Source organism: Tyto alba, unplaced genomic scaffold (assembly GCF_018691265.1).
Source record: "Tyto alba isolate M040663 unplaced genomic scaffold, T.alba_DEE_v4.0 Super-Scaffold_38, whole genome shotgun sequence".
Taxonomy (NCBI): domain Eukaryota; kingdom Metazoa; phylum Chordata; class Aves; order Strigiformes; family Tytonidae; genus Tyto; species Tyto alba.
This window is the reverse complement of record NW_024881313.1, coordinates 26,458,138-26,473,042: the sequence shown is the minus strand read 5'-3', so window position 1 is coordinate 26,473,042 and position 14,905 is coordinate 26,458,138. Positions and strand designations below refer to the sequence as shown.

Sequence of the window (14,905 nt, the reverse complement as noted above, 5' to 3'; positions counted from 1 at the left end):
AGTATGTCCTCTGATGTCCCATGAACTATGCTGTTAGTGGAAGAGTTGCTGTAGCTAATACTCGAGGATTTAAAAAGCTGTACCATAATTACTAACTTACTGAATTTACTGTTCCTGAGTTGAACAGAATTGAAATCCCATCAGATTTTCCAGTCTGCACTACAGGAGTCTAATAGTAAGGCAAAGCACTAAACCCACTCGTTTTTCTAATTCTTAGATGCAGCAGCAAGTAGTTGAGTAACCAGAAAGACACCTAATGATGCATTCACAACAGGCAGATAGGTCCCCCCTCCATACCACAGCTGGAAGTTTTATTTTGTAACCAGTTACTAGAACAAACATTTTAATGGATTATAAGAAACCTGGCTCTGTTTCTGGCTATGCTGTAGATTTATGCTCTCACTCAGTACTATGACCCAGCAAGGTTTTAGAACTGAACCCTGAGAAGTCTTGTGAGTGCTAATTTGTGGGTCCTGAGCAAAGATAGTGATTTATAAGCTATATTATCTGTTGGTGGTATTTTTTTTTTTCTTTCAACTTCAGTGTATGAGTTTCACATAATCCCTTGCTTTGTTGTGAGGTTTTTCCTTGTATTTTTTTGTCACTTCAGATGGTTTACTTTTCCAACTTTGAGATTAGGCTACTTTATATGTAGTACTCTAGAAAGACAGAACAATGGACCTGAAACAGAGCTAGTGGCAGAATTTTATACCCACTTTTATTACTAGATTTGAGCTAGAGGAGCATAGATGTTGGATAGGCTCAGCTCAACCAACTGATCTCAGTATTGTAGCTGGACCTCCAGTTACTGCCTGCAGTATCCGGGAATGACTGATTTGATATATGGTATGATAAATGGTACCATTTGATATATGGTATGCCTGTGTAGTTTGTTCTGTGCACATACAGGAACAGCTGCTCCTTACACATCTAACTGCAGAACTCAGATGTTACCCACCAGAGCTGCTTTCTGGCATTGTTCTTCAGTTGGGAAGAAAAAAAAATAGGGGAAGAAATGGTTCAAGAAAGCCTGTGTGAGAGAGGAAACCAGTGCTCTTAAAGTGGGGAGGGAAGGAATCAGCAGCTCTCCCAAGTTGTGTTTCAGCAACAGCTGAATCTCATGATCTTCTTCCTTTCTACTTCAGTCCAGTAAAAGAGCTAAATAGGAAATTAGAGCTAAATTAATATAAGGATCAGGGATCTGTTGTCATAGGTGTAAATATCAGCTCTTCCAGCCAGTTTTATAATGCAAAAGAAAAACTAAATTCCATTTTGCTTACAGACAGTAATTATGTTCTTTGATGCAACATGGTTCCCAGCAGGCAAACAGTCCCAGTTACCTATCTGGGTGATTCTCCACTTCTGGGGTCACTGAAATGAAAATAAGGAAAAAAAATTTCCGTCATGGTAGTGATTTTTTTGGAGATAGGAGGGCCTATACTGCCTATGTACCTGATATATTCACCTTTGGTTGAAACATATCCTTTAAAAAAATTCAGCAGACGTACCCTCCACCCCAAAATGCTGCAGACTGATAAATGCAAAATAGTCTGAATGCTCCATTAAAATGTAAGTCAGTTGGTAATTTACAGATTTTTAAAAAACAAAATAAGCAAGGATTTTCACTTGTTTACTGAAAGATCCAAGAAAGCAGGTTTGAGATACTCCGCTGAGGGGGATGTATCTTCACTTTGGAAAGACAAAGGATGAATCAAGAAGGTCAGGGGATAAGGAAAGGTAGGGGTGGAATACATGAGAAATTCCACCAGGTTAGAGGAAATCATTCTGTGTCTCCTTTAGTTTCATCGGTGTCACTTTGTTTCAAATTGGTGTTTGCACTTCACCTGCTTATATGCATAATATTTACTGTCTCTCCTGCATTTTTTTCATTTCTTTACATCTTCATTTGTATTTTGCTGCCTTCTTTAATAGCCTTCTTTAATATAACCCCTTATAAAAATGAGCATGTTTTTCTATTCTTAATGTATTAGGGCACTTACAGTAATCACCTTATCACCTTTATTCCTCCCTCTTTTTCTTTTTCTTTTTCTTTTTCTTTTTTTTTTTTTTTTTTTTTTTTTATATAAACTACAGCCCATCTGGGTTGTAGCTCATTAAAGGTTTTTGAAATTCTCATGCATCACTTCTGCATGTGGGATTTGAGGAGGGGGGAACTTCAGAGAGACAGTAAGTACTATCACATATTCTAATTGGCAGATAGGCTGTGATTGTTGAAGGAGAAAGAAAATTAAGACTCTGATTGTGTACATAGGTTTCTTTAATTTCGAGGTGGTAAGCAGCTTTTTAGCTTTTTCTTTTTTTTTTTTTTTTTTCTTTTTTTATAGAGTCCCTGTTATGTTTCTCTGTTGTTGTAGAACCAATACACAGGAAATATACATGTGTAAAATTTCTGTATAAGTGCAGAATTATAGATCTAGAAGAGAGATCATGTCACTTTTCCAAGGCAGGATCTTCTGGGTATGCCATTCCTGCAAGATGTTTGTTTCATCCTGGGTTTTTTTCAGTTTACAGTGATACAGACTCTAGAACTTCCCCTGGCAATCTTTTCCACTACCTTTTAATTAGAAAGTTCGCAGGCCCACAGTATCTAGTCCCAGTTCTTTTTGCTGCAGTTTAAATACCTAGTACTTGCACTAAAGATGGAAAATGTTCTTTTCCTCCTTATGTATCTGGAGGCTGTTGTTATGTCCCTACTCTGTCTTTTTTGCTTTTCCCTAACAGCTTGACATTGCTGACTTGTGAGTATCTGTTATCCAGTAGAACTTCCAGATCCATTCCTGAAAAAGCAACTCACAGATTTTTCCCCTACTTTTATTTGGTATGCTTAATTATTCCAACTATGTAAATTACCTTCCAGTTGCTGTTGTTGAAGTCAATTCTATTTTTGAAGTCTGCTCTGTCTGTTTTCTCAAGAACATTTGAAACATTAATCCCTTTCTTCAAAGTTCCTTCAGTTGGGTTTTCTGCAGATTCAGTAGCATCCTAATTAATAATGAAAACCCTGAGTAAATTCAGAGAGTGATCCATCCATCTAGCATGACTGAATTGCTGAGAGCTACTCTCTAGATACTCTGTAGGAACTGCCTGGTTCAATATGTTGCATCCAACCTATAGCTGGTTTTCTTAGCTTGGGACATACTCTTTCTGCTCTGTTTACAGGGCTGTTTTGAAGGAAATCCAACTGACCTGACTACATCTGTTCTTGATAAATCTATGGTGCCTACTGCTCATCCTGTTATCTTCTATGTGTTTACCAATAGTTTGTTTCAAAGGAGTTTGAAGTTAAACTGATGAATCTGTAATTCTCCTCCTCCTGTGAAGGATGTTTGACTTTTTCTAGTTTTTCAGTGTTTCAACTGCCCTCAACAAGTTCTCCTGGTTACTGAAAAAGGTCTAAGTCTCAGGCCTTGGACAGCTGTGTGTGTCAGGTAAAGCTCAACTAGCTTAACCAGTTTCTAGCTACTTCTTTCACTGTTAAACTGGACATCTTTTTGTTATTGGTGGCAGTATCAATTGTGCTGGCCACCTGCTTGCAATCAACCATTTCAGTGAAGACAGATGCAAAGAAAAAAAGACCATTAAGCCTTAAGTCTCCTCAGCATCATCTGTCAATATCATTCCCCCACTACAGAGCAGGGGAGCAACCTTTTCTTTGCTTTTCCTTTTACTGCTAATGCAATTACGCAGTGATTTATTGTTATCTTTAAAGCTCTGTGCTACTTTTATTTCACATTGTACCTTGGAATTTCTGATTTTGTCCCCGTATGCTTGTGCTTATCCACAGCAAACTGACCACATTTTGTGTGTGTTTTCTCATGTGTCTGAGATCAGAGAACAGTTGTATTTCAGCCAGCTGGCCATACATGTATGTACCCAGGAGAATAGGCAGAACTCTTAATATTTTTCTTTTAATGACTTGAAAAAGAATGGTCTCCAGCCTTTCAATTTAAAAATTATGTTTTTGTAGCAGTATTTTCTGACTGTTTTTTTTTTTTTTTTAAATATGCTAAAGTTTTATATGAAATTGGGAGGCAAATGAGGAAGAGGAGGTGTCCTCCTTGTTACAAGCTACCGCTGTTGCTGCCCATGATTATCCATTGCCCACAGTGATCCTTTAGAATGACTTTTCCAGGAAAGCAGATGGCTTTGCTGAGAGGTGGTTTTAACTGTGATAACTGACTAGCTCTAATCATGGTAAGAAAAGCTAAGTGTCATATGCTGGTTCAGAGGGAAATCACAGTAATGCCTGTAATCAAGGTACCCTCATTAGAAGAGCAGTTGTCAGAAAAATTCTGCTTCGATCCAGACAAAGGTCAAAGAAAAATGCAGGAGAGGACAAACTCCCATATTGACTTGATTGCCAAAAATTAGAAAAAGGGCCATTAAAGCCCTGAAGGCAGTTGAGGAGAGGGGGTGGAGGAACAACAAGACCTGGCTTAGTTGATGGCACTCTGTGCCTGCAAGGTATTTTTCATTAGCAAAGGAGGGGACCAATTTGACAAGATTTGGCTACTGACCAATGCACCTTCTGACCTCTTTATTAGAAATGATAGCAAAAATTGGACTGAATGTATTCATCCCATCTGACTAACTTAAACAAGCTGACTGGCTTTATAAATGTGTCATCATTTTTCTCTGTTTTCAATCCATCATCCCAATGCATGCCAGTCTGATGGCAGAAGAACTGAGAACTGGCAGCGGTGAATGGCTTGTCATTTAGCTTCTGTCCTTACACAATGCTGGTTTTATCCTTAATAAACATTGTCAGCTATCTCACATATGTGGAACTGCAAGTGTTCAGTACTGACTTTTGTAAATGAGTGAGCCTCAGTGGAAAAGACGAGGTTGTGGATTATCACTTGGGCGGTAGCTGGATGCTGGCAGCAGCAGGAGAATTAATTGAATTGACCAAGCAGTTGCACACCAGAAGCAGCAGCCAACTTTATTTCTGCTCATAGGGGAAGACCTTGCTGCCATTGCAATGGCAAATGTAACGTACTAGCCATGAATATCCTTACCATGCTGTGTTCATTAATTAAGACAAGTAGGTGATTTTTTGCAAGAATCTATATCACTAATATAAAAGAATCACACAAAGGAGACTGAAGCTCCCAAATGATTTGGAATATATTTATCATTTCACTCCTAACACTACATGAAATTAGAGTTGATTTTTTTGGCCATTTTTGCTTATTCACTTTTACTCACAACAGCTCTGCTAGCACCACAGATTTGAGTTTCTGTTGCTGGAAAAAGTTAAAGTTTAGTTCAGACAGAACTGCTGTAAACATTTGGCTCAGGGTGGCATTGGGCTCTCAAACTAATATGATTATTATTCATATATGAGCTACATGGCTAAATGCCCTTTGTGGTCAAGGGAGGGATACTCAACACAGTTGGTTGAGCCTGGAGAACGGTTTGGCTTCAACTTGAAATGGCCACATTACAGATGCTCAACTGAGCTGCTGACTAGACCCTTTGCACAGCTGCCTGATGTGACTGATCTTGACCAGCTCTTCTGGAAGTCCAAAACGTGTCAAAACCTAAATTTAGGTGTCTAAAACAGTAGTTGCCATCTGAAAGCTGATTCTCATTCAGTTTAGAAGAGAACGAGGTGGCTGCTGTTTTCTATGGGCAGCAGTGCATAAGCTATTCGTTTACTTTTGTGACCACTTTTTCACATGCATAGGAATTGCTATACAATGGGTATGTCTATCATTACAGGATTTGCTTGCAATGAAAAGCTCTTCTAACAATTAGAGGAAGTTCTGCAGCTAACAATATTGTCATTTGAAGCAGTTATCATTAGCTTTTGAATTGAATGGCACACAAATACATGAGGATAGTTTATACTTTACTGAGCATTATAATTTGAGTCTCAAAAGCATGACAGTACATTGTTGACATTTTCAGTATTAACACTTCAGCAAGAAGGGTTTAGAAACTTCTTGGAATAGCTTTTGTATTTTTAAAAGTACAGTTTAATTTAAACACTGCAAAACTGATTAGCAGTTTTTGCAAAATTCTTTGAAGATGAAAAAAGTTATCTGAATGCTAAGAATTATTATTATTGTTAAACCCCCACAAAATCCATAGGAAGGCCATAAGTCCTCAAAATGAGCTGATCTGAAATTTCAGACATATGCATTTTAATTGTGCTATGTCATGAAGGAATACAACTCAGTGAAGACAGCTTAATACACATATCCACATTGTGAAACCAAAGTACTGTGGTCAAACACTTCTCCAGATACTGGATTTCAGTAGCGGGAGCATTGCTGATTAGAGCTGAAATACAGAGCAAATTCCAGGTTCTCATCTGTGCTGCACAGTGTGTTTACATGATCATTTTAATATTTCTCATAATTGTCTGTACTGGCATTTCCCATATGTATACTTAATGCGGTATATGCTAACTGATTATTTAGGCCATATCATGTCTCTACACAAATGCATACAAGGAGGGGGTCGACATAAAAAATAACATCGCATTAAGTTCAGGTTCTTATATAAAAACATATTCAGAGTTAAAAAACATTCTAATTGCAAAAGGGATAGTGCAATATTCAGCTGATAGCTTGTCCTGGTTTGGGCTGAAATAGAGTTAATATTTATAAATTATTCTTTTAAAGAATATATCTATGTAATTTTCCCTGCTCATTTGGTTCCTTTAAGTTTGAAGACATAGTGTTTAAATGCATTGTGTCCTGGAGAAGGCAAAACCAAAGCTGTATTTTAAGCAGTTGTCATGTGAAAGTGACAGGACTTGCACAGTGGTTTGAACTTAAAGCACAGAAAGTTAATTAAGAGAAAAAAAAATCAACATTTCGGGTGTCAGTATAGTTGGACATCTTATAAGTTTCACTTTAGGGTTATCCTTTGTTAAATGTTACTTACTGCGAATGGTTACTGGATACTTTGGTTATAATTAACATGAAGGTTTATAATACGTTTATGCTCTTATTTTTAATACTGTATGTGTGTATTAACACATTGTATTGGCAATTATTGAAAATTTTCTAAAAATTTTCCTGGTCAATATGAACATAATTTACTTGCATAACACTTCAACAATCAGTTCTCTCACACTTGAACAGGAATAAGTATCCTTCATTGAACCATGCTTGGGAAAATCTTAACATTCTTGCTGCAAATGGTGCTGCACCCAAGCATATTAAAGAGCCCATAAGCAGATACATGAGAAAAGTTGATTAACATGAAATGGGGGACACTCATGTCTGCACCTGTGGAGAGTGACGTAATATTCATGGTCAAAAGATGAGTTCACCAGCATCTCTCATAGCAGTCAGTGTAACACTGATGCCAATATCACCAGTACCACCAGATAATTCTGTTTTATAAGCACTTCATATAACAAAGTTTTCTTCTGACTGAATTACTCTATGCCAGATTATTGCTATACTGTCAGATTTCATACACTGGAATTTTGGTTATCTAAAATACGTAGGGTTTTTTTGCTCAAGTTGGTGTCAGATAGTGTTCCAGTATGTGATGACACATTGTCCATTGAAATTACAATTAGATCTATGAATGTATAGAAAATTTCTGATTTCCTCCGCTTCTCCCATTCAGAGGACAAATATCAATAGACAAATGCATACTCCACAGGGTAATTAATACAGGACTATGAACTGGAAATGGAACCTGCAGAGGTCATTTCCAGACCTGTTTTTCCTTCTGCATAGACACCTCCCAAGTGATTAAGGTTGTAACATTTCTGAATTGCAGCTTTGGAGTATAGGACAGCATAAACCATATATTTTTATTTAAAAAATAGGCATGCAGAAACACAGTTTAAGTCTCAAATTGGTTTTGGATTTAAACCAGAGTCCCTCTTCCCTGCAAGATAAACAAAAATCAGTTCCAGTTTGATGTTGCTGAAATTGTGGAGGAACATGCTGTCAGCTGAATAGCATTACAGTTTTAATTTCCATTTTTCTCTATTAAAATAAAAAGCAACCAGTAAATAAAGTAATTTTGTATTTGCAAAATTTAAAATTTATTTTGGTTTAATTAAAACTTTTTCAGATTTCTTCTATTTGCCTTTTTTAATATGGATGTTTTTCTTTCTACTGTAACTGAATATGAGTGAGAGTTGTGGTGCACAAGTCTGGTAGTAGGCATAAAAAGACGAATTATGCTGAGGTATAACTTGGGGCATATAAAGGAATCACTGAACCGTTAATGTAGATGACACTGGCAGTTGAAGGGAGTTCAGGCAATCAGCTGTATCCCAAATCAGTATCCTTGGTCAATACTTGCAGGATTTGGGAGGAAAATAGGTCTGCCTATCTGTGCCATCCTCCTGTTCCCTTCTTTTGGTTAGCATAGAAAGAACAATTTACTTGGGACTCAATGTGATGAAGACACTTAAATTTAGATGTTCATATACCAGCTTTGGTCTGAATACACATGCTTGAAGACAGACATCTGGTGTCATTTGAGTTATCACAGTCTCTGAGATGTCAGCACGGGGCTGGAAGATGCGACAAGGACCTACAGGAGTCCTTGCCCCACACCAGGAGGTCCAGCAGGATTACCTGGGGATGTCAGGTGGCCATAGCTGCTTATGTCTGAGCAGCTGAATCAAGGCTAGGTATCCAAGCTCCCAAGGGAGGCCTAAACAACAGCATCAGTAGCGTCTGTAGAGCGATTTCTGTCATGCTGGGACACATCAACTAGCACAGCAGCTGCGTAGCTGGAGTCTGCTGGCTTGCGGCTCTCTGGACTGTAAGGGGAGCCTGCACACATAGCTGGCCTGACCTCACCTATTGCAGGCACCTAAAATCCGATGTCTTTATTTGCAGCCTGAATCCCAGCATTTGGGTATCCCCTTTTCTTTTTGCAAAGACTACTCTTGAATGGGGCTAATTTCCAAAAATGTCAGTTACTTGACTTTAAGGCTTTTCAATTTTCAAGAGAGAAGGCTTACTTTCAAAAGAGACAGAGGCTTTGAGTGGGCTGTCCTTGTTAAAAGTTGGTGAACAAGCTGTCTTTGGAAATGGCACATAACAGAGGTGCACAGAGCTGTAGTCTGAATGCATGGATGCTGCCACACTGTAGCTGTGGCTGTATTAGATGAAAAAGCACATTTTACTAATGGAAGGGAGGAGACAGCCGAGTGCTTCATTTTGCAATGACGACAGAGCATTAAATTGGTCTGGTGAGAGAATGCTGGGGGTGTATGTTTTTCAGTTCACTGCGCATGTGTGTGTGATACGTCAAATTTTCTAAAATGCCAAAGAAACTTTGAAGCCCAGATCAAATTTTAGTAATAGCTTTATGTGCTTTTGAAAATATGACCTGTGCTCAATTCTTGTTTGTCAGATTCCTAAATGTCATCTGTTTTTATCTGTCACTTTTTATCATACAGCTAAATAAGTGCATCTAGATACAAAACCCCAGTAAAGCATTACCTTTCATTTGGAACTTCAACATAAGGCACGTGTTGTTACTTTTTGAGAAGGAACTGCCTACTTTTGAGAGATGCCAGAATCAGTTTGTTTATATTTTAAACAAAACATGCACTTTTAAAATGATTCATACAATAATCTACTTCTGCTGTTTACTGCATGCATGCATACATAAATATACATGTGTGTGTCCTATCCTTATGAAGTTTTTAAATTCTGTAAGAAGTATGGGTTTTGTAGTATTAGGCCAAGAAAGTACATTAAAATATCTCTCTAAATAAAGGTATTAAATCTGTTAGGTTTTGGTGGAGTACAATACAATACAAATGGTGTCAGGCCATTCTCAGACAGGTCAGGTAATAGTACAGGCATCCTAAGATGCATGAAACAACAGGTAAACTCTGTTTACCAACAGCTATGGCTAGTCATTATTTAACTTAATAATGAAACAAAAGACAGTGGATAATCAGACTTCTTCCTTAGAGACCAATGTTGATTGTAGCTTTGCTTCAATCTGGACTTCAATATCCAAGGTAAACCTGAGACTCCATGACAAACTGAAACAGGAAACACTTCAGTGGTTTTCATTAAGATGGGCTACCTAAAGTGTCTTCTAATTGCTGCTTTCAAATGATTGGGGAGGAAAAAAAATTAGTTTCAGCCTTCTTTTAATTTTTCAGAATTCAAGCAAAAACTCGAGAATTTCGAGAGAGACAAGCTCGTGAACGTGACTATGCAGAGATACAGGATTTTAACCGGACGTTTGGCTGTGATGTGGACCCAATGTACACTGGGATTACTTCCTATGACTCTTCTTCAAATAGTGGCATGATAACACTGAACACCCGACCACAAAGCCCGAGGGAAGGGCAGACAGTGGAGGCCTTGTACGCCCAGGTGAAGAAACCACGGAATTCAAAGTCTTCACCTGTAGACAGGTAGGCACCAGACATCAATCAATACGCTCTTTCAAAATCCGCCCTTGTAATGCTTTTGTCATGGGAGATGATTGTACATCAGTTGGAAAGTCAGAACTGCATTTTTATTAATGGCTTTTTAAAAGCCTTTATGTAGAGAAGTATTGAGCTCACACAAATCAAACTGTAACAGAATGGGACATGAAAGTTATCTTCTGCAGAACAACTGCTTTCCATTCTTCAGATGGTTTGGAATTTTGGAGTCACTATTTGGTATCATTCAAACTAAATTCAAACTTGTAATGGCATCTGGTTTATTTATCAGAGCTCTAATTGGTATGGTTGTGGAATACAACACTTCCAACCTACTCACAGCAGTTACAAAATCTCTGGAAAATTCCTGTTGTTAATGCAAAAGTGGGTTAAATCTTACCTGGATTCTAGTCCTACCATAGTCCTGAACTTCAGTCTAACAGGTTTTGCTTTTTGATTATATACATAGACCAAGCTTGACTAAACTCCAGGCTTGATTCATGAGTTACTTTCTGTTCTCGGGCTGTAGCTTATGATTTTATACTCTTCCTGTGTTTATTTTATCTGAACTGTGTCATGCTTGGTTTTATGCTGAAATTGGGCAAAATTCCGGTTTCTGTTGATGGAGTTTTGAGTTCATTTGAAAACCCAAAGCTGAAACAGGCATGTAAACTAACATAAAATGGAAATAACCAAAAGCAAAATTCACAGCTTTTTTGTACTTTAACAATGAAAATACATCTGTTTTCTTGGCTTACATCTATGATCTTGGTAGTTCTGCATTTTCTTAGCTTTACAAAAACTAACACTAAAATCCTAGTGCAGGAGGCATTGTTAACTCATTCAGAGGTTATTATTAATCTAGCTCACAGTAAAACCACTTGTTTTGCTTTCTACCCCATTCTTTCTAGAAGAAAAATAATGAACATTCAGTTAAATCAGCAAAGAAGTGTCTTTGGTTGCAGCGTCTGAGATCTGTATAGCTCTATATGAGGGCCAGTGTTCATCTTGCATATTCTGTTCTAGGTGGCAACAGAGTCATTTGTATTTAATCTTAAGGAAAATAGTTGTCGTGCCAAGTTCAGCTAATTGTCTAAAACTTTTTAATTGAGGACTGAGATTGGTGTATTTAACCCCCCACTAGATCTATTTTGAAATGTTCCTTTACATAATATTTGCAAAAATATATTGTCTAACATGACAAATAAGAAAAACTCAGATGCATTGTCAAATGCATAATTTTTTACTAAAATACAGGAGTGCAACTGCCTTTTTATTTTCTCAGTTGCACTGTTCTCTTGTATTGCACTGTGTTATAGGCCTACTTTTCATATTAAATAAACATCATTTATGTATTGTGGATATATACATCATTGCAGTGAAGGAAGAAAAATAATTTTAAAAGACAACACCTTCTTCTATGCCCTTGAAATTTTATATTCCTTACCCTGATACTGACTGGTGTTGGTATGCTCAGGTGCCTGACATTTCAGCACTTTTGTGCCTTTGGAAATCAAGATAGCTTGGTTGGATATGGCTGCCACGTGGTGACTCTCATGGCTGTTTTTGTTAGACCAAAGGCAGTGCTTCATGCTGGAGTTGAATGGCATCAATGTCACATCAACAAAAAAAAGTTCTTTGATGCAAACCTGGCACAGCTAAATGTACGACCTGCGTGACCTAGCTAACTCTGTGTGATTGCTGATAAAAGAGCCAGAAGAGAGTGAGTAAAAACTGAAGATAACGGAGTACTGGGGGAATTTGATGTTAATCATAAGGGTAGGACTGAAGAGCAGTGTGGTAGTTTTGCACATTCAGGCTGCTCCTGGAGCACAGACGGCCCTGTCTCTCACAGCTGGGTCACACTGTGACAAAGGAAGGATGCAGCGCACACAATGGGCTTGAGCAGAGGGAGAAAATGCAAGTCGACGACTAGAGCTGGGGCAAGAAAAGCCATCCTTAGTCCCATGATGAAGGAGGGACACATTCGGCAAGAAATACCTGGAAGGAAATAAGCAATTCAGATGGAAAAAGGTTATTATTTTCTATAAATGCACTTTCAAATACCTGTTCAGAGGTTTGAGGCATGAAGGTGTCTAGTGTATGGTGTTTTATTTCCTCACTCCTCACACCTGTATTAACAGAGAAACTGCAAAGCTGGTGAATCCCACCCAGCTCTGGGAGACCTTTTGGGGAATGTTGCAGTGTCTGGTGCAATCTCAGGCTCAAATTTAATGCTCCTAGAAGTTGGGTCTGTCCCTTGGGCCCATGGCTGAGAGAGCATGTTGCCTGCTTTGGGTATGGAGGAGATATAGCAGCTGAGAGAGAACAGCTTTCAGTCTTCCTCGAGGTGTGTGAAGGATGCCTGAGAGCTTGACTCCATGTAATGGTCAGCAGGAGAGCCTGGATTGCAGCTGAGCTATCGCCCCAAGGGTGCTCTATGTTTTACAGGCTTTATCTTAAATATATGAGGAAAGCACCAGCTGAGCATCATTTTAAGAATTAGTTGGAGCCACATGGGCCTGAGGTGCTTGTTAACTGTGTTGTCTCCCTGTCTGTAGGATACCTGGGTCCTCACCCCATGTGCATTGCAACTTGTTTCTTGCTGTCCCTTTCCAGCAGAGAGACCTTCCCCCTTCACTTGACATCTTCCATGCAGCCCCCTTCCACATCAAGCATCCAACTGCCTCTTCATGAGGCTCTTCTCCAGGAATCTTTCTTCTCTCCAGTCTGATTTATCCTGATAATAATACAAGAAATTTGAGGAGAAATGGTTGGTTTCAGTCCTCCATCCTTCCAATATTGTTTACATTATCGTTCACCCGCAGTGAGCGTTATTTTCATGTGTTTTACCCCTTTGCCCTGCCATCCTTTCCTTTCCTTTGGATGTTTCACAGGTTACCTAAACAGAAACAGTCGCTTCCAGCTTTGGTGGATGGGAAGGGAAATCACTCGCAGCACATTACCCTTGCACTGAACTGCCAGGAGCTGGTAACAGCCAGCCTGTCTCAAATCTTTAGCACATTCATATTAAAAGCAGCATTGTTTATATGGGAAATGTTATTTCTATTATAGTTTGGTGCTTAGTGCCAAACAAAATTTGACATTTAAGTATGTCCAAAAGGTTATTTAAAAGTCTCTTACAAAGAAACCTATAACAAAACGTCCCATAATAGTTTGCATACCATTGCTGAACAGTTATGACAATTTTTCCTTAACTTGCAAGAGAATTACTGCGCCTATGTGAGAGGCCTTGTCAGGGTTTGTTTTTCTTTAATATTCCTTCAACTTCTCTCTTATTTTCATCAACACATGCCACCAACTGATGTAAGTTTAACTCTGTCATGGCATATGAATGATAACAAAGTGGAAGACAAGTATGTAAACTGTTCATCAGAATAAGGGACAATTTTATTTTCATTTTGCAAGTTTGAGGGTATTATGACAACTATTACATTGCTTCAGTGAATGATGATACTGTCAAGTTGTCAGGCAGAGGTCCCCCAACTTATTTTGTAACCTAACTTGAAACCAGTGTTAAAAAAAGGCCTGTTTCTTCATTCTCATTCTTGGGTGTATTTTGTATTGGCATGTATCCCAAGCACTGCAGTGGTAGACAGATAGTGCAAAACAACAAGAATATGGTTAGTCGTTAAATAGTTTGTAGTTTGTCCATCCATTTCTCTAAATTAGAAAGTGGATTGTATAATGCCAAAGTTCAGCAAGGAAGAAAGAGATGTTAACCTACTCATTGGAGACTTGCACATCTGTATGTGTATAAGTAACATTGCTTTACCCATCTTACCAACAATGGCTATAAAAAAAAAACCCTATAAATAGTAAATTTTACTCAAAACTATCCTTACAGGATTTGAAGCTGTTTTAGAATTGCTTTAATGCAGATCTATGTTGCATCAGGGTTAAATCATCGATGGATATTGGAGTGGTTGAGAGGAAGGGGTGGTGTTTGTTTGTTTGGTTTGGTTTTTAAGTGATAGTTATTATCTGTTAAATATGTAGTTGAAATATGGGAGGTTCTTTATTTGGAGCTTCTTATGTAATCCATGCATACACATAACTCCTGTGAATATTGTAACACTGTCAATTGCAGTTACACTAGTCTTAACAAGTCTCTTCAATAGCACAAAAAAAAAAAAGTTGTTTTCTGTTCTTGATCCTAGAGAATTAAAGGAGATTCTCTTTCTTAACAGAGGAGGAGTTTACTGCTCAGAAGAAGTGAAGTTCTAGCCATAAATAAATTCAAAAAATGTGTTGGAAATGATTGGTGATCAGTATAGCTGCATATACATCAGCTGCCCTTGCAACGTTAGCTCCGCCCTATGTATTGAGAGCTTACAGAAACAGGCTGCTAAGAAGTTTTTCACTTCTTATGTTAGGCATTAACAGCGTGAAATCAAGGCGGAATGTATAATCTATATTTATTTTTCAGTTCAGGAAAGAAGTGTCTTAAGAACAGTGTTCTTGTGGATAAAGCTTTTA

At 38.2% G+C, this 14,905-nt stretch overlaps 1 protein-coding gene across 16 annotated transcripts in view; it reads left to right on the top strand.

Annotated features, from left to right (window-relative positions):
- Window positions 1-14,905, top strand: part of PARD3 (par-3 family cell polarity regulator) — a 459,468-nt gene that overhangs the window by 348,008 nt on the left and 96,555 nt on the right. For all 16 annotated transcript variants that reach the window (XM_042801882.1, XM_042801881.1, XM_042801880.1 and 13 more), the window contains one exon: window positions 10,136-10,393. In XM_042801882.1, the coding sequence (XP_042657816.1) occupies window positions 10,136-10,393 (258 nt within the window). The remainder of the gene's footprint in view (window positions 1-10,135; window positions 10,394-14,905) is intronic.